General features: G+C 45.9%; 2 protein-coding genes across 4 annotated transcripts in view; one reads left to right on the top strand and one right to left on the bottom strand.

Moving 5' to 3' along the window:
- Positions 1 to 26,753, top strand: part of immp2l (inner mitochondrial membrane peptidase subunit 2) — a 199,879-nt gene that overhangs the window by 130,428 nt on the left and 42,698 nt on the right. The window lies entirely within an intron of this gene.
- LOC146571662 (leucine-rich repeat neuronal protein 3-like) lies at positions 6,491 to 24,803 on the bottom strand. Its single transcript, XM_085280959.1, has 2 exons — positions 24,535 to 24,803; positions 6,491 to 9,395 (listed from the first exon to the last, which is right to left on the bottom strand). The coding sequence occupies exon 2, from the start codon at positions 9,029 to 9,031 to the stop codon at positions 6,929 to 6,931; it is 2,103 nt and encodes a 700-aa protein (XP_085137085.1). The 5' UTR covers positions 9,032 to 9,395; positions 24,535 to 24,803; the 3' UTR covers positions 6,491 to 6,928.

Here is a 26,753-nt window from a genome sequence, read left to right as displayed (position 1 = left end):
TGAAATGAATTGATGTGGTTTTGTTCATAATTCTCTCAGAACCTCATAAGCTGCCGGCTGCACCGCCTGAACCACCGTCAGTCGTCGTCAGTAAAATAGTGCCGCTTACAGCCCGTCACGTCCAGCACGTCCAGCATGTGCACTCCAGGGTTTCATGAAGTCTAAGAGCTGCAGTCATTCTATCGAGATTAAGCAACAGTCACATCCTGTTCTTAGCTCCAAACACTGTTCACACAGTTTACTTCTCACTTCTGTTCAATTTTATTTATACAGCTCCAAATCACAGCAACAGCCGCCTGAAGGTGCTTTATATTGTAAGGTAAAAACCCTGCAGTAATACGGTTATTATTGTAGACACCACAAAATGACTCAGAAGTCCCTGCAAACAATGTTCATACACGACCATATGTTTGGATATATACTTTATTTTGAGTAGTCAAAGTGCTCTCGGAGTCGTGCTTTGCTGTAAGACTCTAACTGGTGCAGTAAAGGTTATATGGTTTCTTTTTCTAAAGATAATAAAATACAACAAAGCCGCTGCTGAGTATGAAAAGTTCTGTCTACACTGAAAAGAGTAACACGGTCTTAAAGCGAGGCCGGTTTGCCTCAGACGAGATCTCGCCTCATGAATACGTCATGAATACGGCTGTGAGCATCGACACGCAGCCCCAAACAAGCCTTTTCCTGTACAGCATCTCAGCTACATGCAAACGGAAACTGCTGGGATTTTGCCACACAAGCGACTCTCGAGTTTACAGAGAAAGTCTGAAAGAGAGCAAATATGCAGTGAGATGCAGTTCTCTGGGTGAAAATACCTCGCTGGTGTCAGAGGTCACAGAACAATAGACCGACTGCTTCGAGTGGCTCAAATAAGCACTCGTTACAACCAAAGTATGCAGAAGAGCATCTGTGAACTTTGACGCTGATGAGCCACAGCAGCAGAAGACCACCAAAGGTGCTGCTGTCAGACAAGGATCATTTAAATAGACTCACCAGAACTGAACAGTGGAAGATGGAAACACGTTGCCTGGTCTGATGAGGCGCCATTTCTGCTGCAAAGGTCAGATGGTAGGGTCAGAGTTTGAATCCATGCTGCTGCACATCAACACTTCAGGTTGCTGCTGGTGTGATGGGTGGGGATATTTTCTTGGCATACTTTAGGCTAGGGATGCACCGATACCGATACTGGTATCGGGTATCGGGGCCGATACTGTAAAATATGTTTGTACTCATACTCATAAAAGTTAACCGATACCATGAACCGATACCAACTTATTTCATTAATCAGAGGGTGGCTTGCCATTTCTGTTGTAGTTTTTTAGATTGGCCACTAGGGGGACATCCCGCACTAAACAGGCACAGGGTTAGGCGAGTCAGACTGGCAGCTCCAGATAAAAAAAGAGAAACTGGAGGCTGCTGTAGCTAGGCTAAACAAAATGTCAGCAGTGTGGACCGCAACAACTTTAACTCAGGTTTTGGAAAAGCGATGGAAAATGTCAAGAGAAAATCCACGGGCAGTTAAAACAACGGAGGCTCTGACTCATTTTATCGCTCTGGATGACCAGCCAATGCCGGTCGTGGAAAACATAGGATTGCATCGTCTTCTCAGCGTACTCGTACTCGAGCTGCGATATGAAATTCCCAACCGCCCACACATCAGGGAGATAATGGTGCCAAAACTTTCTGAAGAGGTAAAGACAGCAGTGTGTGCGCGATGTCAGTCCTCGGTTTAACGGCACACTGATGATCCACGGGCAGATGAGTTTATTCGTCAACGCCAAATACTTTCGTTATTTTGTTTGTTTGTTTACACTCTGCAACAATTTAAAAGTTTATTTTATTCTCAAACCTAATTTGTATTTATTTTATTCCAAACAGAAGTGTTTATTTATTATTCCGAAAGCTCGAGACAGTGCCAATAGTTCAGTGATCTTTTGTTAAATTACAATGTGGAGACTCTGCAATAATTTAACAGAAGTGCTTATTTTTCACTTGAAATTTTTTTGTGGTCATTTTTATTAAAATTAAATTTTTTATCGGCAGAGAATAAAATAAAACCTGTCTTCCAATTCATTGCATTTGTGTGTGTGTGTGGTAGAAGTATCGGTTTTTGTATTCTTTATCGGCAAGTACTCAGATCCAAGTATCGGTATCGTATCGGTTTGAAAAGATTGGTATCGTTGCATCCCTACTTTAGGCCTCTTAGTACCAACTGAGCATTGTTTAAACTCCACAGCCTCCCTGAGTGCTGTCTGTCCCTCTGTGGCCACAGCGTACCATCTTGTGTTGGCTGCTTCCAGATGAATAACACTTCATTAAGCTCGAATCCTCTCACACTGGAGAGGATTCTTGAACATGGCGACGAGTTCACTGCACCTTTTGATGTGCTGAACATCGGTCCAGGCTGGCGTACCCAATGAAGTGTTTCATGAATGCAAGTTTGTTTTTTTAGTTCAAGAGTAATACTCATAATAAACATGTTTATATTAGTTTTACTGATATATAAACCTTGTATGTGATGTTTGTAAAGGACCCTTTGGCATCACATTTAAACGCTCGGTGTAAGAATTACTAACGTGAAGGTTTGATGTTGTTAACCCGAGCCGCAGCAGCTCCTTGCTTAATTAAGAATACATTTTTTTAATCATCACCTTCAGTGGTGCCGGCTTTGTCAACACCAAAGTGCGTGTTGTGCATATCTGACCGACTTGCACTGTTTTACGCCCTGAGATGAGAACCAAACGAAGGGTCACTGTCACCAGTCGTTCTGCCATTAAGCCAAACACAGGAGCCGAGAGCGTTAGAGCAGCTCGCCGACGATCGCCGCAGGGCCGACCGTCGCCGGCAGCTCGCGCCGAGTCTGTGTGTGTGAAAGTGAAACTGTGTGTCCTGAGTCAGTATTTCCTGGAAAAGATTAAAAAAGGACGCCCACGGAGCCAAGAACAAAAACACAAGTCAGAGGTGGAGTCATTAATGGGTTCCTGCCGCTCTACTGTATATAACCTTGTCTTGTAAGTGAGTGCAATCTGCTGCGGTTTATCAGCAGAGGTTAAGTGCACTCTCGCCATCTGCAACCTGCCATCACGAAGCAGCAATAAAAGCTCAGAAAGCTTCGTGCTCCAAGATCACCCAAAGTCAGCGATGTTGTTCGAGCCTAATGGGCCGATGAGCGGGAGAATAATTACTTAAAACCCAGGAGGTTCTACATGAGGGATGCTAGATAAATGTAAGGCTTTTTTTATTCGTACCCGAAGCAAAAAGCTGCAGGCCTGGCCTAAATACCAAATGTTTATAATGGGGTAATAATTCATGAGAAAAATGGTGTTGCTCTCTCGCCAAGTTTATTTTCCCCGCTAACACGGAGCGGAGAAATGGGACACTTTACAAACGGAAGTGTTGTAATGAGGTATTAGCTCACTTGTGCTAAGATCGTTAGATGTTTTTCATGGATTATTAGCTGAAAATGAAACGGGGGGTGGGTAAACGCTGGTAATGTAATCGTATATAATGGCTGCAGATATGATTCTGCTGGGACTAAACGTGCAGTCAGAGCTCATTAAGCTCGGCGGCCGGGCTTGTTTTTCCTGGTCTCGTTGTATTTGCAGCGTTTCTCTCTCGCTTTGAACATCTGATCGTCTCTACGACATCGACTCGTGTCGCGCCCTCGCCAACGCCGCCTTTGTTTCATTCGCCAAACTGCAGGATCTCTGAGGTGAATGCTTCAGCGTAACTGTGTTTTTCGAATATCTACAGGGATCAACGATGTAAACATTTTTTTAATTATGAGCAATAGGAACTAAAAAGTGCTGCCGCAGACTTTCACACGGTGATTATCAGGATTTTTAAACTTCGATTTAAAAAATAGTCTTTATTTAAAAATCTCTCCATCCGTCCTCTTCCATCCATATCAGGAGCCGATCCCAGCTGGGCGAGGGGCGTCCGCCCTGGATAGATTAAAATGTTGAATTTTTACTTCATGTTCATGGTGTATATTGTTTATTGTGATATGTACTGTTACTATAGATAAAGATCTAGTACCTTATCCCTTCGGCCAGCCTTTTCCTTAGAATAAACTGGGGTAAAATAAAGAACCCGGCGATCACCAGAGGATGATTCTGAATGTTTCTCATTTCTCTCCATTACTTGAGCTTTGCCATGAGGGCAAAATTTCCATTCGACACAAAACTAATATAATCTAGTGAGGAGATTTTTTGAAGTTCACTGAGCACATTTAGACTTTCCACACGATGCACCTTATTATTCTGAATGCAGCACAAGCTCTAGGCGAGGATCAGAATCCAGCCAGCATGTAAAATATTTCAAAGGAAAAAGCATTTTCTGTGATGCCCTGACATCCTTGAATGTTACCGCACTTCAGAGCAACTTTCCAAAGAGGATAAATGAATAATTTGATTGCAGTGACATGTACTGAGCATGTGGCTGCTCCTCATTGGCCAAACGTTTAGATTCTGCTGGCCACGTGACATTTTTTCTACTGGTCTGAATCAAGTTTCAGTTTAGTAGCGTTGCTGAAACGGCTTCAGTACAGCTTTTCCACCAATAAGGTGACCAGTTAGCCGACATTTCTGCAAAAATCCCATCAACGGAAAAGTACCACGAAACTGCTCAAGTCGGGTCCATTGATGTTAGAGTCAGCTAAAGCATTCCCAGTGCTAGTGTGGTTTTCTGCCGTTCTACTGGTTTGTGTGGAGTCCTGGTTTCAGTGTCACTGGGACGTGAGGATTTAATTTAACCTGCCAGTTGGGCTGGGTGCTGTGTGCGAAGCTATTCTTGTTCCAAGATGTTCCCTCTGGATCTGCCACAACATATTGTGCACACACCCTCAGCAGTGAGCTATTACTCACTTGGAGCTTTTTCGTTTTCTTAGCGTGTATTGGCATTTCTTTTTTATCTCTGACAGAGTTTAAAAACACCGAGACGCTTCCTTTTTTTATTTGGTTTGGTTGTGAGGATTATATGTTGACATATTGCTCCTCTCAGTGAGGAGTGAACCACAGCTGAACCCAGCAGGTGAGGGAGGAAACGAAAAGCTTCTAAATGACCTGTCAGCTCCTTTTTAAAAATCCTTCCTTTCTCCTGCAGCTGCTCTTTTAAATACCCAGAATACCTTTCCCCATGCTGCGCTGAAGCATGCGGCTATAATGCAGTGCTTCCCAAATGGTGCGCAGGTTCCAGGTGTGCTGCAGAATTCATCTGTGCATGCAGGAAGTAGTGGATCCATTTTTAATTTAGTATCAGTACCTTGCTCAAAAGGAAGCCAGTTCTGTATGCAGACAGTTGCCAGATGGTGGGAATTATTACAGCGTGACACATGAAAGGCTGTAACTGGTAGTGAGAGGGACATAATGTGTGAGTGGGAGGAGAAAAGCATAACTAACCACCAGCACGACCCACGAGTTGGGGAAGAACCTGCAGAAACTGTTGTCTGTTAACGGCCTTCAGCGCGAGGCTGAAGAAGATGCTTCGTGCTGACATGTTTCCGAGCACGCTGAGGAAACACTTACAAACCCAAACATCACTTCTGAAAGAAACTTGGCTCACTCTGAAGAGTGCTGGAGCTGAGCCAGAGGCAGGTGCACCGCGTGGACTTTGTGAGAATGCCTCAGAGGCAAACCGTAGTAAAGGGTGCTTATTGCAACCAAAAGTGTCATCGAACAGCGCAAAGAGTAACTGTGCAGGTGTGCATGAAATTAAACTTGTTGTGCAAACCCAGATCTGGTTTAAAGAGCACTGCCCGTCCTCCCCTTCGTCCTGTTTAGGACTGAAACTACTTTATCCAGGGTGCCTGATCTCGCCCCTCCTCTGCAGTCAGCGTTGAGCACTTTACAAACGAGCCCGATAGTTGCTGAGCTGTTCCTGCGACGGCGGCGGTATCTCTCCAGGGTCGTGCCGGGAACGGGCCGGCATGGGCGCCACGTTCTTGCTGACCTACTCACTACCTGCCTCTAATGGGTCATATTTTAGCTCCTGTGGCGGTGACAAATGGGTGCGCTCTAAAAGCCCTGTCCAAGGCGCTGAAACTCGGTTGATCTATGACTGAGTCCCGCTGATAAATGCCTCCTATCAGTTTGTGCATGACGCCGATTCATCACCGCGCCGAGGTTTGTTCTGGGAATCCATATTGGATTTTTAATGAAAGAGAATATAATGCAATTCAAAGTCAGTGGGTTTGCCAATGCCCTCGCACTTTACACACACAGTCATTAAGGTGCACACACACATGCTTACGCACAAACAAACCATCTCTCTTGTCGTGCTGTTGAGATTGCATTGCATTTCCCTAACAGCGTTAAAGTGTCTGCCTTGAAGGGCGATCCCTGTAATTGTGTTTGTCTCCTGCAGACCTCACACACAAACTACACAAACGTCATCCACACAAAGTGGTGTTTGAATTATTTCGTGCCAGCGCACACATGCTTTGTTTTTTTTGGTCTAAATTTCAAGAGAAAGATTGGAGTTATGACACTACACAGGTTTAATGAAAAATGTATTTCTTCATAAAATTGTTTACATTATAATCAGGTTTATTGTACACTAGGCTAACAAGTTTCTCTCTGCCATTATAAACTATCTTTGCTTAATGTAACACGGCAAAGAAAATGCTTTCTGCAGACGTCAAAGCTGCTTCGACAAGGTATTTAAGACGAGAAGAGTTCCTGTGCTGTGCTTTAGTCTGGCTGCACTGCATGAATGACCAGTAGCCGTGTGGATTATAGTCGCGATATCTGCCTGATTAAGCTATAATGACACGATTTCAGATAGAAAATAGTTTTTAGCCAGTTACGCAGGAGTATGATTTATCCGCTGCTGAAGTCCGCTCGTGGAAGGAGGGTTCGTAAACTGTCCAGTGTCCCTCACTCTGCATCCTCGCTTAATCCCAGAGCGCTGTTACATACAAGGACGCGTCTTACACAGAGTCATCCGTTAAGTCTATTACAGTTGCCGTCACCTTGATCCCAGACGCACCAAACTCAAGGAAAGAAGAAGACGAGGAACGAGTGCTGGCAATCAGCAGCGCTTCGGCTTGGTCGGCCATTAATTTCCTGTAAAACACCTGGCTGTGCAGGGACGTGTAGACGACAGAGCAAGCCACAGCGACCACGATAAAACACGCAGCACAAGCAGCCATCGCCACAACGTCCCATTTGTGGGTCGTCTCCCTCGGGACTGCCGTCTCCTTTGTGGTCACATTGACGCAGTCCCTGCTGTATCCAGGCTGCGCTGACACCACCTCAACACAAACCTGGTAGCGAGTGGACGGCTGCAGCTGCTTGATGTGATACTCTTTGACATCAGCAGGAAGCCTGGCTGTAAATGGCATCGAGAGGCGGCGGCCCTCTGCTAAAATGGACCAGTTTAGTTGTGAAAGCAAAGAGCCTGTGCTTTCCCACGACACAATGACAGAATAGGACTGGACAGACATGATATATACATGTAAAAGTTGTTTCGAAGGCAGGGCAGTGTATCCGTTCACTGAAACGAGCACAGACTTTAGGTCTGCCCCGACGAGATTGTGGGCGACGCAGGTGTAAGAGCCAGCCTCCTGCTCCGTGGCATCGTAGATGTCGAAGGTTCCCTCTGGGTGCATGTAGTACTTATTGGAAATGCTGCCAGGTATGACCCTGACACCCGACGGTGTCACCCAGTAGATCTCGGGCTCTGGTTCTCCAAACGCCCGACAATGCAGTGACACTGAGCTCTCTTTGCTGATCTCAACTCGATCTGGGAGGCTCCCGGGTGAGATCAGGGGAAGGCAGATCTCCGTCATCTCCCTGAAGTGCACCTTTCGGACGTGCTGCCCTTGGTACTCTGGAGGTTCCACGCAGAACAGCGAGTCGGGCTCCATGAAGCGAACGGTGGTTCTGTTCGTGTTGACCCAGCGGATGACACAGTCACAGCGGATCGGGTTGCTGTGCAGGCTCACCTCTCGCAGGTTGGGCAGTGACTCCACAGTACTGCGATGAAGGCCGCTCAGGGAGTTGCTGTTGAGCATCAGAGTCTCCAGTCTGGGGAGCTTGTGGAAGGCCCGAGGGTGGATGTAGGACAGCCTGGGATTGTTTGTGGCCTCGATTTTTGTCAGTTCTGGCAGGTTGTTCAAGGCGAAACTGTCGATGGAGACCAGCTGAGGCATGCTGTTGATGCCGAGCTCTTTGAGGTGCAGCATGTCCATAAAATCACCTCTCTGGATTCTCTCAATCGGATTCTTATTCAAATCCAGAAACTTCAGGTTCTGAATTCTTGTCAGAGCTGCTCGGGGTACTCGATTAAGCAGGTTGTCAAAAAATGAGATGCTCTCCAAATTGTCGAGCCCGACCAGAGTGTCATCAGGAATTTCAGTCAAATTCATCCTGGCGAGCACAAGGCTTCGGAGGTTTGCCAAGGGCTTAAAGTTCATGTCTGACAGGTGAAGGATGGGATTTTCTCCCAGCATCAATATCTCCAGATTGGGGAGAGGCCTGAACCACTCGCTGTCGATGCTTGTCAGTCGATTGGAATTGAGATGGAGCCTCAGCAGCCTGCCCAGGCCCTGAAAAGCCCGGGAGCTAATGGAGAAAATCAGGTTGTGGTTGATGTAGAACTCCTGGAGGTTTGGGAGGGAAGCGAGGCAGCTGTCAGAAAGCTCCTGAACCCAGTTCTCCTCCATGTGGAGTGACAGCAGCTGGGGGAGAGAGCCCAGACGAACATCGCTCACCGAGGAAATGTTATTCTGGGACAAGTCAATTTCAGTGATGTTGGCCAAGTAATCCAAACTTTTCTCCACATTAACAATGTTGTTCGTCTGCAGTAGCAGCACCTGTGTTTCTGAGGGGAGTCCCTGCGGTAGCGCCGACAGGCCCAAGTCATTACAGTCCACGGTGGTAGCCTCGGCGTAAATAGAGCTGGGAGAGAACCAGGGTCGTATCTCGCATCGACACAACGGGGGGCAACGAGCGGCCCCCTCGGAGGCCAGAACAAAAGCAGCGAGACACAGCTCAGCCAGCAAACAAGCCACAACTGCTGCCTCCTTCATCTTGGCCCCGTATTCCCTTCAGCCAGTAATTGGCCCTTATGGAGTCGGCTGTTAGCGGTGTTAACTTCACAAATAAAAGCTCATTTGTTACTCCAGCAAGACAGAGCGGATTTCTGCTGACGCCTGGTCCCCGAAGCTTTGGCCCCGTTGTCTTCCCACTCTTGGCAATGAGAGGCAACCTTTCAGCTCGGTGTGTGTCAGGTTGTCTCGCACGCTGTGATGTGTCAAGGTCGACGCGTCCTTCAGGGAGCGGCGCTGAGAAGCAGAAGGGCGGTGGAGGAGTGCTGAGGCTCTGGCTGGGGACGAATCACTCTGCCTTCCATCATTATTATCCTCCGTCGCTGTCACTGGTGGCAGTTTCCATCTGGGGAGACGGGAGAGAAAGAGAGACCGATATAAGACGCTGCTGTTGGGGAATGTTGAGAAACATTGCCTGGGATTACTACTTCAGAGTTACATCACAGTTTCTCTGTTAAGATGCAGTAACGTGGGTGGCTATTAGACAAACCCCAACTTTCAGTGAGGTGACCCGACCGCTGTTATTATGTATATTTTTGGATAAGTTTGAATGAGCACATTTCCACAGCTGAAGGGTGAAAGGCAGACAGGATGAAGTTTTTAATTTTCTGTCAAACATGGAGCTCTGAGATGATGCTTAAAAATGTTAATTCAAGAGGCAAAACAAGTCCTCGCTTCTTTCCCCTGTGTTGTAATTAACAGATTCTCGCCGCCCCCTGAACCGCTCCTCTGCTGTGAACAATGCAGCTGCGCACACTTATCAAATCACCCACACACAAAAACACAGCAGCCGCAGCTGATGCGCACAACCTCGAGGTGTTGTAGACCCACCACAACTATCTGTCGTGCAAGCTTGCCTGCGCCGCTTTCTGCCTAATTCATGAGACGCTGAATCAACGTTGTCGGTACAGGTGACAGGTCTGCAGCGAGCTTTGCCTATGTCGACTGCACGTATTGATGCTTTGATTAATTTGTGACCTTGAGTGCAGAAGCCACAGTCGAGTGTACAACAGTAGATGAAGCTGTCAGCGTGAGCTCGAGCAGCCGGCTGCTGATGAGGACGAGCTATGGCACTTCATGCATATATTAGCTTGTTTGTGGCGCTCTGTGCGTTCAGGTTTGCAGAACTGAACGTTGCTCTGTCACTTATTCTCGTTCCTCGTTTCTTTATCGTGTGCTCTTTTAGAAACCTTAAGTACTGTTCTGCACGATGGCTTTGATGTCTCCTAAAAATCAAGTTTCTAAACTAAACACTAAATTCTGTTACATCTGCATGTCTGGGGCTGATGTTAACATACACCCGTTTTTATTAAAACTATTGTTTGTTTGTTTTTTATTATTGTTTGTTTAAATTCCCAAATCCAAAAAGCTGCAAAAACAGAGACGTGGTCAAAAAGTTTCCATCTACATCCTGTCAGATGGCCCCGCCCCTCCCTGAGCCTGGTGCTGCCCGAGGTTTCATCCTGTTAAAAGAGAGTTTTTCTGTTCCACTGTCGCCAAAGTGCTTGTTCACTGGGGGTCGCTGGCTTGGATTGATTGTTGGGATTTTCTCACCACATTTCACTATATAGTGTCTTGAGGATTGAATGTTTTCCAAAATTGCAAAGCCTAGTGGGAGGCAACCAAAAGACCAGATGTAAAGCAGGTCAAATAAATAGGTACATATTTTACGGTAATTATTTTTTAAAGTCATAAACGACCACTTGCAGTACCTTCACAGCCCACACGGGGCCTGCACTGGGAGCCGGTGACGTAGAGGCGTCGGGGCCAAACGCTGACATAATCGTATCGAAGTTACTTTGTATGAAAACAAAAGTTAACTTAAACTCAAAGCTCCCACTTCAGTTCAGCAGGAGAAGGCACTGGTGCAGAGTGACTGTTTATGTTGTCAAACATGAATGAAAACTAATCTGAAAATTCAAATCATGACTTTAATAATCCTGAATGTTACTGACAGATGAAGCAGGGAAGTGTTCCCGTGCAGCCATCAGGGTGGAGCTTCTCTACCTGCATCCGTCTGTGTGCAGCAGCTCGCTCGGCTGAGCTGACAACGTTGGAACGAATGAATGTGCCGATCAAGCACGTTCATTCAACGTGTAATTAGGCTGTATTGGACACTTATATTTGGACCGTCTGCCTTACGAGGCTCACTTCAAACTGCGATCATTCCTCGCTCGTCTCCGCTCATTAAAGCGCTCGCGGGCGTCCATCGCCCAGACAGCGAGCTGCTGTGCTGTATCTAACCTTACAGGATTATGTAAATGCCTCTTCACAGACACGGAAACAACAGCGCCGTGTATAGTATTTAGGTAACGACAGAACCGAGCTCTCTGCTAATGAAGCAAGCGTGGTAGGAATGTTAAACGGACGGTTTAATAGTGGATGTTTTCTCTTTCGGCTGGAGAGCGCGCTCTCGGGAGACGCCGCCGTACGCTGATTTAATTTCTCCTGTTTACCTCGGCAGTGCTCGCACACTCATTTCCCTCTTATTACTTAACTCTAAAAGCCCGCAGGGGCTTCTTTCATTTCCCCTTCCTGCACAAACACAGTTACATCAAATGGAGATCAGAGTGGTGCCGCTTTTCATCATGTGACAGTTTAAACGCCGTGATTGTTTTAGTTTTTATTGAAAGAGGAAGTGATGGAGATTCACTGTCCACTCTTTATGCAGTCACGTGTTTAAGGCGTCACTAATTTCACTGCTGTTAAAGTGTGAAGGCCTGCTCACTTACGCACTTGCACCAATCGCTGTTTAAAGTAATCCTTCTTGATCTGTGGGTTTATTGTTTCAGCCCCGCCCCCTTTGAAGCCAGCTTGATTGGTTGTCTCAGTAACCATCTGAAGCAGAGCCTCCAGAGACGTTTTCAGATTTAAAGTATGGACAAAGACTAAAACAGGATATTGTTTGTTTGCTTCACTTTGATTTGTTTAAGCTCACAGTAGAATTTCACAGTTTTATTCTTTCAAATCTATTTTTTCTCCACAGCTGGTGTTTGTGTTCAGTTCAGTTTAGTTTTGGCACACGGTGATAATCGTAGAGACGCCCAGTACAGAGTGATTGAACCTGAGTGTTTATAACAGTCTGAAGCTTCACCATCACCACTGGATCACTGTACATACACAGTACATATACATACACAGTACATATACATACACAGTACATATACAGTATAAATGCTGTACAAAGTATTTGACCCCTTCCTACTTTCTTTTTTGCATAGTTGTCGCACTTATCATATCAGACAAAAATGCCCAGAGCAAATAAAAATAAGTTTTTCAGTGTTTTCAGAGCCCTGACTTTCTCACACAGGGCAGGTTTGCGTAGTTTTGGTATATTAATAAATGAAAACATCACTAAAATCTGCATTTTGATGCTGATTTTATTTATAATTTCCACCAGGTAAATTTAGGGAAATGAATCAAACTTTTAGTGACTCACAGTCTCAATACAACCATCTGTCTCATGAGCTAAGACTGCTACTAAATTAACAATATTTCCTCTGCATTTCTGTTTTATTTTAGTTTTCCAAATTCCCCAAATCATTTGTTAACCACAGTAACCTTGGTCTGAACCACCCTACCAAGTGCTGCCAGTGCAGAAATAACTGGGAGGTGGATTTATACTGGAAAGAGAAACCATGTGCGGGGACACGATTGTTATTTAGGTCAGTTTCATAATAGTTTGATATTGTTGTCACTAATCATACGTGCATATAAACTCAGAGGTTCACCAAACCTTTGTGAGATACTTGTTTTTAATATTCGACGTCTTTGGTAAATAAAGGAAATTCTTCCTTTGAATTCTGGAATAAAGAATCTTTTTGTGGACGAGTGTAACTGCTGTATTGATAAATTCAGTCACCTGTAGCTCTACACAGTTAATGGCACGACTAATGTTTCTCGTCCCGGGTTGAATCTTTCATTAAAGAGGAGTTTTCTGCTGCGACGGGCCTTTCGCAGTTTCTCCAACATGTTTAGCTGACGTGCAGGATCACTGCCCGCTGCACAGAAATGTCACGACCTCAGAAATTAGAGATTGTACTCTCCCCATTACTTTTCTTTGCCGGGAATAGAAGCGATTGCTGCTGAGCGCACGGCGCGATCCGGCTGCAGGACCTATTCCGGCTCACTCTTTGCCAGGGCAGCACTTAGGGAGAAAGACCCTCCCACTGTTGATAAAAGTATTTAGTAATGCATTATACGACCTGCATACAGACGTGGGAGCTGCTCTGTTTAACCCGGTGGGACTGCAGGCCTGGCCACTTTTTTTAAGTGCTGAGTATTGACATTTGGCGAATGGATTAAAGCAGCTCGAATGTGAAATATTTATGCATTTCTTATACAGCGGGGGGAGAAGCCAGGGGCCACAGCTCTTAGGGCTCCTCCGTCCTAATGTGGCAGACGTTTCATAAAGTGGTCCCAGTTCCCCATGTTTTATTCAGGACTCGCTGATACACACGGCTATCCGCAGCTCGCTGCTAACACCCTCCTCTGAGCTGCTGCTCCTGGAAATGTCTTAATTACATCTTTGGAGATAGATGTGAAAGCAAAAAACAAACTGACAGCCCACTGATTACACTGAATTTGTTTCTGCTGGTGGAACCTGATCGTAGTGGTGATGGTGACAAACTGCTCACCCAGAGGTTGACGTGCAACTTCCTGGCAACACGAATGCACAAGGTTGCCTGCTGAGAGGCAACCTGTCTCCAAACAGTCTGCCACCGATTGCTGACAGTTTAGCTTAAATGTTGCAATCAGTCAGAAGATAGCAGCTTACCACCTGTTCCTGTGTTCCTGGACCCAGTCGCTGAAGCATTAAAGCCATAATGTCTACTTTAAAGGGGTTCATTGCACACGGTTGTGTTGCAGCCTCCAGCCACTCTTTTTCCTCTGTGTAGCGTAAACCAACCAACAAACGGCAGAAAATCAAACGTCTGAAAAAGTATTTAAGGTGGTGGATGAACCGCATCAAAGCCCAGTACAAGATGAAAAATACATTTTTGGAAATGTAACTCGTGCAAAGCTACTCTAGGAAAGTCCAAAAATAAGAAGAACATGCCAAAGCAACAGGTGGCGATATGATTCTAACCGTGTAGAAATTGGCCAATCAGAAGCCTAGGAGCCTGGGAGGGAAAGAGTAAACAAAGATGGCGCGTAGAATCAGTCTTTCTAAGTGGAGCGACAGTAACTGCGTGTCTACATGGAAGTGTGTAAAACCTGCAGATAGCCTCTATCCGCCTTTGTTGAAATTCATCTCATGTAAACTTTAACGGCGTGTACGTGTGGACCGCATGCACAGACAAGGCTGCGTTTTTGGACTTGGCCTGAAACAGACAGAAAAGGAGCTCGTCATCATCTAATGTTAGCTAACAGGCTATGCTGTTGTTGCCATGCAGATATTTTGGGATATTAAATTTCTGTTACTGCTGCAACAGTAAATTCTTACTGCTCAGGATCTGCAGACACTTCCTCACAGTGAAACAGACATGTGAACGATGCATGGAGCTGCAGCTGCGTCACAGCATCGGTTTTCACAAACGCCTGATTGCAGATGTTGCTGCCAACAGCGGCACATCCAGTTTTTAGGTTTAGGGAGCCGTTACTTTTGCACGGTCACGATGGCCGCCTCGCTGATGAGAACATGAAGCGTGGACATCTGAACATAAACATGACAAATGTGAACAGAGTGGAGCGAGCAGTGAGAATAAATAGGACAAATAAACAAGCGCTGACTCGTTCTTCGAATAAATGTTGCTGTGAAAGTGTCCAAAACACGAGGTGCACAATCATATAAATGAGTCTGTGTTTGCAGAATAAACTGTTTGCTTTCAAGTTTCTAATTAACACTTTTATTCACGGCACCGATGCACCCGGCCTTTCTTTTCTATAGATTGCACATAAATAACTCTCCTCCCTGCAGACAGATAATCACCGTCAGATTCTCTCTCATCTTTATTAGCTGCTGTGTTTTCAGTCAGCTGCTTTGTCTCCACTCTGCAGGCGTCTGTCCTTGAGACCCTGGGCTAACACAAATGCCTTTAAGCAAAATGCTGAACACCCACCGGCTCTGTGTTTGCTGACCTCTGACCTCCCCGTGGGAGGGAGAAAACTACTGCAGTGTAAGAAAACCCCGTGAAATAAGCTCATCTGCTTTTTCCTTTCAAGGACATCTCATGCAGCAGACCTCGGTGTAAGCAGACGGTGACAGATTTATGATTTCTGCTGATTTATCACAGTTAATCGTCGTATTATCACAAACAGATTTACCCACTTCATAAATTGATAGCAGACTGCGTCTCGTTGCCACTTTAACGCCGTCTCCATGCACCAATGTGGCTTTGGAGACGGCGGCTCAGTGCGCGTGGTCGCAGACCCGGTCCTCGTCGAGTCAGCCATTTTTCAAATCAGACAAAGTAACAAGTGCTGATGTCACAACACCATCACCCCGGTAACGAAGGCCCAGCAGCTGCTGCACTTCCTCCGTCTCCTGAGGAAGAGTAACCTGGACCAGGACCTGCTGCTGGCCTTCTACAGCTCCTCGGTGGAGAGCGTGCTCTCCTCCTGCCTGATGTTTGTACTCAGGGGCCACGACTGAGAGCAGGAAGGCTGCACAGAAGGTCATTAACACCACCCAAAACACTGGCTGTGCCCCCCTGGAGGCCATCACCACATCCTCCTGTCTCAGGTAAACCAGGGCCATGACAGGTGACCCCTCACACCCTGCCCACCAACTGTTTGAGCCACTGCCCTCTGGTGGGCGCCTCTGGTCTTCCACACCTCCAGACTCACCAGCAGTATTCCAGCATTTCTGGGCCAAATACGATGAGTTTGATTTAGAGATACAATGACTGCAACGCTGCAAAGGGACAGAAGGTGGAGCCTTCTCATTTTTTGTTGCGTTAGAGTGGAGAAATTTACGCTGGTGGAGATTCTGCACATTTGATGAACAGTTGTATGAGACCTGACATGTTAGCTTGATGTCTAGGACTAAGACTAAAGGACGACTCACAAACACACTCAGGGAGCTCTCTGGGGTTCAAGCCGTCACCCCTCCTTTCACTGCCTGACACCAAAGCCAACGAGCCGGGGATGAACCTGCTGCATTTAGAGGCAAAAAACTAAAGACGACAAGTTCGTAAAGTTTCCCGAGAAACTTCAAGATGTACAGAGTGCAGCGAGAATTTCAGGGAGGGAAACACTCATCAGTTTTGAGGACAGTTGATCCTGGATGAGTCTTTATGGATCTTTCAGGACTTCTGCTTAGTCCATAGTCGGTTGTGGTAGATTTGATCACAGCAGCAGAAACGATGTGGAAATGCTAACCAAGGAGAACCTCCAGGACTGTTTCCAGCCGAGGTCTCTGGAACGTTCTGCCAATGCACACCATGACCATGACTATGCTGTTGGCATTTTCCTCCTTTAGACGATTTGTACCCGAAAACAAAACCAGGGGTTTCAAATCCTCAGAGCTAAAGAGGTAGCACCTGAACATGCTGGAAAAGTGCATCCATGTCTCCACCGTCACAGCACTCACCTCGCCTGACAGCCACCCCATTGTCATCCCAGGCAGGTGATTGGCTAATCGTCCTTTCCTCACCCTACTCTTTTTGCACTGTGAATCACTCAAAGAAAGGACTCGACTTTCAATAAAAGCATCTTTGAGAGGCGAGCTGTCCAGAGACACGTGACGAATGATTACAGCAGGAAAAGCTGTTTCTCGTGGCACCCGAGTTCACCTTTGAAGACGGATTTTGTTTCTGGGAAATAAAACACTCCGTGCTTCGTGTAGTAAAAGCGATGTTTTTTCCTGTACTTTCTGCCGAGCGGCTCCTGTTCTAATAAACCTTAAGATCGTTAATGATAGAACGTCTATTTAAAAAGCTGCTGATCCTACTGCGTAGTTACGTCTCTATGTGATGGTGAGGCCGGCTGCAATCTGGACGTATATAAAAGCAGCACACACTGTATACACGGGCGCACACAGACTCAGGTTGCTGTGTTGGATCTTCCATCTGTGCTGTTTGTTCTGGGATAGCTCTGTTTTTCTTGATCTTCCCTCTGCAAAGAAATCTCTGTTTGGTCTCCTCTGGTTCAGCAATTTCAGACATTAAATGGTGTTGACAGGAAGTGGCCGGTCATATTCGGGCCCATCTGTTAAGTGATGGATTAACTGGTGTAGCTGGGAGGTGTGGAGCTGTTCTATGTGGTTAGGATTCATTAGACCAACGTTGTTTTTTAAGGCATTGTATATTATTATTGTCTTGTTCCTTGAGACATTTTAAGTGCTGTTAATCAGCCAGATGAAAATAATGCTAACAGTAGCAGCACTGCTCTTGGCTTGCTTGTCTCCAGTACTACCTTATACACTCTGATAGGGTTTGCTGGTATTATCAACATGTTTTTAACCTAAAACCATCATCTTTTCTCAAATCTAACAAACAGCAAGCAAAAAAAGAAGCCCTTAAGTGCCAGAAAATGCAGTACCTCTAATGTCCACTAGAGGCTCCAACAGTGACAGTCCCCATAAACTCTGATGTCCAGCAGAAATAATCCTGTTTACAGCCACAGAGAGGCAAATGCTGCCATTAAGGCCTGAAAGCGTGTGAGAGCCATCTTTTATATACAAAGATAATAATAATGTCCTCATCAAAAGTCCTGAAGAGGAAGGTATTGTCACAACTCCAGCGATACAGGACAGTCCGGTGCAAATTTATGAATTTCCAGCATCTAGGACAGAAAAGTTACTGGAAGGACGTCATGACATCAGCCCCTGCTTTGTGATCTGTGCTTTGAAGAAAGAAAGAAAGAAAGAAAGAAGGAAACTCCATCCAGCAGCGAGTGACCAATGGTGGAGCCAATAAAGGTGCTCTACTAATGCAATAAAAATAAAAACTTTAGCAAGAGAAGCTCTGAAATCCTTAAAACAACTGCATAAAAAGCTGGAGTGTGTACTTCTGCACACATTTAGTCTCTTGAGCTTCGTGGATGTCTTAAAACAAAGTCTGAATGCCTGTATTCTGTTGCCTTCATGCACGGGACAGTCATTCAAACCCGAGACCGTTGTTAGGGTAATGTGACACATACAGCGGCGTCGCTTCATCTTTTTTTCTTTACCTGACATGAGTCAGCGCTGTGGTAATCCTGTGCAATTCACATTGATTTATATCAAATTAAGGATGGTCCTAACAGTGACAGAGAAACGACCTCAAAAAGCAGCAGACTGTCAGAGTTCTGGACTTTGGGGATCATTTAGAGCCTTTCTGTTAATTATTGTCATGTTTCTGAGTTTATTTGGTTTATCCTCACAGCGGCTGCTTCCTGTGTTTTGTCTCTACTTTAACTTCTCGCTCTGACTGATTGGGTTAATTGTCTCCCCGTGTGTTTTGTTTTTTTTTCCCGGAAGTAAAGCTGAGTTTGGAGTTCACTCCCCATCTCCGGAGTCCAAACGCCACCTGCCGCACAGCAATATGATTCCCAAAGTTTAGTTTCTTACGTGGGAACAAGAGCGACTCGATTAGAGAAACAAAACTAAATGTCACTACATGATCCATTTTAATTATGCTTTTTGTCATTTCCATAAACAGAAATGGTAACATTTGTTGCCCAGTTAAAAAATACGGTGAAATAAATTCACACTGAAAATTCCTTCAGTTGAATCCTTGGACTGTGTTTTTACAGACATGTTAGTGCACTGTCCTTTAGCTCCGGCTGCAGCGGTATTAATACTCCCACACTTGTTTTTCTCTTCTAAAGATTTATAAAAGTCCTCAAATCTGTACAGAAATTCTGGAAATTCTTAGTTGCATAAAACCTTTTTGTCGTAGGAAATGTGCAGTAGCACTCTCTGCTATCCTGAAAACTTGATCGGTCCTGTAAGAGGATTCTGTAAAAGACTGAAAACTGAATGAAACTTCGTCGTTTGGATCAGAAGACTCGTTTTCGATCAGCCTGCAGCTTCGCTCCGATCGACCCGACTCATTATCAGCAGCTCGGGTTAGCAGCAGACAGCGAGACACGAGCAGAACAGTGTGTACCGGTTTCCTGTATTTCCTCTTTTTACTTTAATTGATTTCTGTGGGTGTTATTGGCACGAGACGGGGAAGACGACGTCGCCAAAACATCCAGATAAGATCCGAATTCCCGCATTAAATCCCCCGTTCCCTCCCTTCTTTCTCTCCTCCCTCCGTTTGCCATTGATTTACGATTAAACCCATCCCAAGCGAGGCTCGTCCGCCCATTTATCCGCTCCCCCTCCTTCTGCACACGCTCCTTGTTAGCATCACCAACATTAGAATTCACATTTAGCCTCCACTCCCACGAGTCGCACTTCTCTCTTTAATCAGCAGCCAGTCTTGCTGTTAATTACCCTCACAGTCACATGCATGTGGAGCACGTAAACACAGGCGGGTTAACAGCCTGACCTCTGTTTGTCAGCTGACGACGGTACATGTGTAAAGCTAACCATCTCCTGTGTGTTCAGTGCGGAGGAGGCAGCAGCAGATGGGTTCTTATATCGACTCTGACAGGTCGCTAGATACAAAGCTGATGGTGCTGCACTACATTTCAGACTGTTTCATGTGTGGCTCGATGCTGGCGGATGGTGGGCAGGGCTGTGGGCTGCGGATGCCCGGGAAGATCGAGCAAATACTAAAGCAGAATGTTGGCGAGCGGCGTGAAACTGTTGATTCTACTCGCAAACGCTGTCACAGCAGAACCTGTTCTAATCGCCCTGCCGTGAACTTTAACCTCTGCCACGCTGACCGAGGCTTGTGCACGCTCCTGGGTTTGGGGTACATTTGCTGGGACGTCCAGTCCCGGGAATACTGGTGACTGTCTTCACGTGGGAATAATCTTTCCCACTGGAATTGTTTGGATTCATATCATTTTTTCAGTATTTTAGGAATAAAATCAGTCAATAAATCAGGCGGTGCTAGATGAATGATAGATGAGCAAACCTCTCAGTCCAAACCTCCAGAACACAACGTGTCCATTTATGTGACACGTTGAACTTTTCCAGCTCAGAAATCTGAACGATGGATAAAGCCGGGTTCGAAATTCCTTTTGATTTGGAGTCAAAGGTTTTTACAGAGGGGCTTCTGGGTATTTTGATCATTTCATGAAATCCATGAAGTCCATTTCCTCCATGCGTCTGTCTGAGTCAGGCTCGGAGCGATGTAGGAACAAACGTTTAAACCTCCAGAATGCCGACAGGAGGAAATCACGTGGACCTTATCGTTCACCTCCCCACGTGGGAAAAATTAGTTTCGGTTATGGTGACACGTTTCCGTCAAACATTTTACACGCTGATCCTTTTTATTATTTAATAAATCAGAAAATGTTCTCAAGAAGACGTCGGGCAGTTTTCCCGTGTTTCAGGAGTGAAACGCTCCGCAGATCTGTGTGATTTATGATTCCCTCGAGCCCGGAATAAAAGTGAAAAGTTTGGTGGGTGTCAGCGGTGCTGAAGTGGAGATTTGTGGCCTCTAACGTTATGGTTGTAAATTACAGACATTTTTATTGCAAAACACATGTTAGTGGTGAAAATCCATCAACTAACATCACCATGAAACTTCCCCAGCTGATGCATAAAGACTGGTGTGTCTACATGTGCAGAAATACTCATTCTGTAACAGCATATGTGCTCATCTTGGTCATTAGTGAGCTATGAAGTAATAATGAAGCCAGGAAATGATGTGTGCATGCTTTAACGTGTCAGGTAGCTGAAGGTCGCGGGTCATCTTCATCTACCTGAGATGCTCTGAGTGCTGATTACACCCCGTCCACCGCCCTGACCTCCTCGCCTGCTCTGGCCTCGACTTTGAAGCGCAGAATCAGCAGATGTGAACGGGCTCCAGCTTCAGCAGCAGCTTACTTCACGTTTGATGCTGGAGTGAGTCTTTGACAACGATGGGCCGGGAAGCCACAGTGATGCTGCTTTGTTTCCCTGAGGAGAATTCTGGAATATCACCAGTAAAGACAAAACGACTCTAAAGTAATTTTTTGGCATCTTGTCGTCGACGGGAGGCTCGGCAGAGGAGATTACGTCTCTCGGAAACATCTCCCCCTCGTTGTGTTTTGTCTCTTGGCGTGAACGCGTACGAGGAAACTTCGCTTTATTGTCCGCTCTCAGCACCACAGTGTCTCCGTTTCTGTTCAGCTCAGCGCTTCATTTTTGAAACAACCTCCAAACAATGAGCCCGATTTCCAGCATGGGGAGAAGAATCAAGCAAACATGATTAGCGCTGATTTGTGTTGGGCAAGTTTTATTCCGCAGCAATATCCTGATGTATTAACCGATGCAGACATGTTGATTTTCCTGGCGGCGCTGCGTACTGCACAAGTGGTTTAGTATAGATAGTATAAGAGGCCCAAATCCATTTATGAACACGGCCACAATGAGAGAGGGCCAAGAATACATCATGATTCATGTGACAAATGAGTTTCTATCACCATTTGTTACAGACTGCATTTGTTTTTCGGGAAAAGTCCCCCTCAAGCATCGATCTGAGAAATGGAGTTTCCAAAAAATGATGAATCTCATACAAAGTTTCAGGCAGAGCTGCAGCAAACGCTACTCTCCTACACCTGAGAAAGATGCTAATATCTGCCAGACACGTTGAAATGCAAAGAAATGCATAGAAGAAAACAAGCAGCAGCTTAACTTTCAACTTTTTCTTCCAGCTGAATTTAATTCTGCCAAAAACAAAAGAAGCAGCTGAGTGTAGAATTACGCCGAGCGGCCGTGGCCCACTCAGACCTTTAATCACAGCTCTGATTAACACACCAAACTAAGATGAAGTGTTTTCTTCTCTGTGATTTATGTTGATTTTCTCGTTAACAGCTTTCCTTTTGACACCAGCAGGAAGCTTTAATTTCAGTTCGGGGGCTTTATTGTATTAGTTGTGACTTTTTTTGAGCCTACATATGTTTTTATAAATATTAATTATATTATGAAACAGCAGAAAATATTTGATTTATCGACCCCAAACACATGTAGTAACATGAGGGAGCTCTAGTGGGCAGCAGACTCCACTTTGACAATCACCAGAGACCTGAGAACCGGGATGTCCCCCACGGGTTTTAGACGTCTCACTGTCGCAGTTTTAGCCGCGGCCATGTTGGCGTTTTAGAGCTCGAGGTGACCATATTTGGTATCATTTGGCTTGGCTACACAGCTGCATCCACAAACTGTATCACACAGGCACAGATACCTGCTGAGTGCTAGAATCTCAAAACTGGAGCTCCGCCTTCCTGTATGGTCTGTTGCTACAGTAACCTCATAGCAGCCACATTATTGGTCACATGATGTCATTAAAAGGCTCCAACAGCACAAACGCCATCAAGGCGTCCAGTTCAGGGGCTAGCCGAGGTGAACCCTAGCAGCTAGCAGCTGTACACCTGTAAGCCAAAGAAGCCACGCCCCCCAGCAAGCTTTGACCATATGTAGCCCCGTTATCTACAAAACATCTAAACTTCTTCTTGAAGGTCTCCTGGACGCCCGTGTGGGACTTTCTCTTTATTTATTGATTTGAATAAAACACTAATAATAGAACAGTGACGTTCTCGTGCAGTAATGTGATTCACTGCTTTAGCCTCTGGTGGCCGTTAGAAGAACTGCAGTTTTTGGCACCTTTTAAATTTTACTTCTTTTTGTTCTTTTTTCTGAATGAACACGGTCCTGCGGAGCTGGAGCCAAAGAACAGCACATTTCCAGCAAGCCAATCGGCAAAGTGGTGCAAATGTAGATAATGAGTGTTCGTATGTGCGCTGTGTAACCGCTCAACTGGAGTTGCATGGGTCGTTCAACCTGCAGGAAACTGAGTTGCTGTGTAACGGTTTCATGCTGTTCATTCCCACACGTGAAGTCTTAAATACGCATTTTAAGTACGTGCGCGCCGTCCACTAGATGGAGCTCGGTTTAAGCTGCAGCTCTGGATACGTGAAAGCTTAGATGATGTTTATCATTATTGTGACCCGGTTTACTGGAAGGTTTTTTATTGTTTCTGTGAGATGTCGTTTAAACACATGGATATAGAGTTCAGCACTTCGTAATTATCCTTTTGTTACTGGTTAGACTTAAGCGTATTTAAAGTAATAATTATGATTCCTAATGAGTCTGTGATCAATTTGCATGTTTGATGGACAAACTGAATGTTAATGCCTAAAATCCAGATTAACTGTCGGTGCTTTCAGAGAATGAGAGGATGGGACTTTATCCCATCAGGAAAAGAGAGAAGACAACATGTAGTTTGTGCTGTGAAGTTGGGGATTCCCGTAATGATAAGAGTGCAATAAGTCCCCACAGAATAATTAACTCTGAGCTGCGTGGCTCCCTTAAAACATGTGATTGTGATAAATGGGTCCAAACGTGCTTGTGTTTGTCCTCCTCCTCCTCACACAGGGACGGAGTCTCCGGTTTAAAAGACCTGCTGTCATTATTTAATTAGGAGGATTATTCCAAAGTGACTTAGCACTGTTATTGTCAATTAAATCAAAATAATAGGCTATTTTGCTCATGCAGTCTAATCAGTCCAAATGTGCTGCGAACCCTCTGAGAAATCACGCCGTGAAAATTGAGGATGAACGTTGACGTATCAGTCTTGGAGCTCCGGAGAGGGCTGCGTCTTTAAAGTGTCCACGGCCGACGCTCCGAGCCTGACGCTGCTGCATGTTGACGTGAGGAAACTGAGCTTCGGCGTACTTGACCCCTGTTTAGCCGGGCAGGGGGGAGAAGTGCTGATTTCAGTCTGAGCACTTAAAGACGCCTCCGTGCACTGCTGCTTATTATGAAGGAGGCTTAAATACAGCGGGAGTGAGGACGGAGGAAGGAGGGAGGCAGAGAGGGGCTGAGGTTCTGGCAAATTAGGCAGGCGGTGGTGGAGATCACCCCCACAGCCAATCCTGTGACCCCTCTTTCTCTCCTGACTCACGTCGCCACACCGCACGCTGGCATCGGCCGCCAGTCCACGGCGGCTCTGACGAGAGCCGACGAAGCCCGGGACGCTTTCGCCTCATTGGGAAGTGTCCCGGCGGCTCGGTTTCCTGAGGGGACGGTTGTAGCTTTCGCGTGTTATCACGAGTCTTTCCTGCTTCTCGTCACTTTGAAAAGACACAAAGCTCCCCCGCACCCGCCCTTCCCTTTATCCAGGCTTGTTGCACACTCTGCCTTTCTCTGACTTCAGGGATGAACCTGTGGAGTGACACTGACAACACCGTGTCCCCTCACGCTCCACTGCAAGACACCAAAGTGACAAAACGCGAATAGCGACTAAAGTGACGAGGCGTCCTCGCACCCCTCCGGAACGAGAGAGAAAAAAATGCCCCAGCCCTGTTTTCCTATTCCCCTCAGCTGTCAGAACCGCAGGCTGAGTCGCCACAGCGCTCAAGGACTACCGCAGTCCTGACAACGCACACACACAAACACACAATCACACGAGTACACGGACACATTCCCGAAAAACCACACACAGCAATCAAACACTCACCAACAGAAAGTAGGAGCTGCATCCATCACATCCCGTGCACCGCGCAACAGCAGATGGACGGCAGGTATTCCTGGCATGGTTGCAGCGCCGCGGAGTGTGTGTGTGTCAGTGTGTGTGTGTCAGTGTGTGTGTGTCAGTGTGTGTGTGTGTGTTTTATTTAAGGCATGCAGTGCTGCATTTTAACATCCAGCAGAAGCAGCTATTTTCTTGTTTTCCTCGAGCATCTCCAAGAACAAACGTCTTCTCTCTTTGGCTCTCCACAGCGACAGAGATGTGGAGAGAGGAGGGAGGGGGGGCGAGCGAGAGACACTCATACAGAGAGAGAGAGAGAGAGAGAGAGAGAGAGGAATTAAATAGAGAGAGAGCAACAGAGAGACACTGAGAATGAGTGATCCTTCCTCTCCTCTGCTGTTGGAGAGGAGATCATCCATCACTCTATTACACACACACTCCATGAATGCGCACACACACACACACACACACACACACACACACACACACACACACACACACACACACACACACACACTCCAGCTCCCCTGGGAACTGCCAATGAGTGTTCGCCTTTGAAGCTGTGGATGAATCTGATTGGTTTAGCAAGCTGCCTGTCAGTCATGATCCCCTGTATCCCCACGGCAACGGAGAGGAGGTGGTGATGGAAAGGGGGTTTGGGGTGGAGTGGGTGGGTAGGAGGAATTAGAGACAGAATCTGTGGAAGAGAAGGATGGACGACAGGGTGAGCTGGTGAGGAGGAGAAAAAGATGGAAGATGATGAAAAGTAGAGACCAGAGGAGGAACAGGTGGAAGAACAGGCATGAAGGAGGAGGAAGGTGAAGCACCGTCAGCCTGCCTGGGAGGGGTCATAGTGCAAGTCACAAAGGTCCAACAGGCACAGGCGAGGGTAATTCACAGACTGTATATAAAAGATGGGCATTGCACCAAGTCTGAAGAGTTTAGCTTCTCTGGAAGTGCTTTACACCTGCATTCTTTCTTATGACCAGCAGGGGGCGGCTCCTCCGATTGCACAAAGAAGTCTGACTGCATAAAAGTCGAACCTCAGCTCAGTCGATCTGGGGCCTGATGATCTTATGGCCTCATTAAACATTTCAACTCTTATTGAATACAACCTGTCCATCCATCACAGGTGGAGTGGAAATGCCCAGACATCCCTCACAGTCGCAACCAATCCACATCTGAAAGTTCGGCAGCTCCAGACAAACGACTGCAGAGATGTGGGGAAAGCGATTTGGTTCGAGGACTCGTGTTTCACAAGATTCTTTAAATGTGGCCTGGAAATGTTGAGGAGATCCAGTTTGTCAGTCATGCTGCAGTGTGCATTTCACCTGCACCGTTTGGCTCCACCTTAAAGGGTTGAGGATCACAGCTGTGCAAAAAGTTAATAAGTGGTCATCTTTATAGTAAACCTTTCCCTCTTCCATGTCCAAAGGACACGAAGGTTACTAAATGCTTAGATGCAAATGACGTAACTCATAAACTACTAGAGACTTGGCATCGGTGCCACATGGTGGTCCGACTACCCGTTTAAATCGATCATGCAAAACATTTCACCTGCACGGCTCATTTCCAACAAACAGTTATTTAATTCAATTCAGTGTTATTTGCACAGCGCCAAATCACAACAACAGTCACCACAAGGCGCTTTATATTGTAAGGTCGACCCTCCAATAATACATACAGAGAAAAACCCAACAATCATATGATCCCCTATGAGCAAGCACTTTGGCGACAGTGGGAAGGAAAAACTCCCTTTTAACAGGAAGAAACCTCCGGCAGAACCAGGCTCAGGGAGGGGCGGGGCCATCTGCTCTGACCGCTTTGGGCAGAGAGGTCTTTACATGCTCTATATTTGGTACTGTTGCAGAATTGCATTTTTTAAAATGAGTTTTATTTTGATTTCCATCCTTTGCTGTTATTGAATAACACCAAGAATATCCAGTTCATTCATTGATTGTACTATTTTTTTGCCACATAGTTGGTGTAAGAACACTTTCAAATTAAATGATCTCTCCAAACTTTAAACATAAAAACATGTTATGAATCAGCAGGTTCAGCTACAAACGTTTGCTCTAAGACTTTGTATGAGATTTATCATTTTTTGGAAACTCCATTTCTCAGATGCTTGTGGGGGACTTTTCTTGAAAAATAAATACAGTCTGTAACATTCATTCACGTCTGCGTGCAAATAGAGACTGGACCTC

Source organism: Mchenga conophoros, linkage group LG7 (genome assembly GCF_057382185.1).
Source record: "Mchenga conophoros isolate Kocher_MC1m ecotype Shallow Benthic linkage group LG7, M_conophoros_male_GT1.1, whole genome shotgun sequence".
In the NCBI taxonomy this organism is placed as follows: Eukaryota; Metazoa; Chordata; class Actinopteri; order Cichliformes; family Cichlidae; genus Mchenga; species Mchenga conophoros.
The sequence above is the reverse complement of the archived record's forward strand: the minus strand, read 5'-3'. Positions and strand labels throughout refer to the sequence as shown.

Coding starts and splice junctions, on each gene's coding strand:
- LOC146571662 (XM_085280959.1), bottom strand. CDS start 9,031: ATGAAGGAGGCAGCAGTTGTGGCTTGTTTGCTGGCTGAGCTGTGTCTC.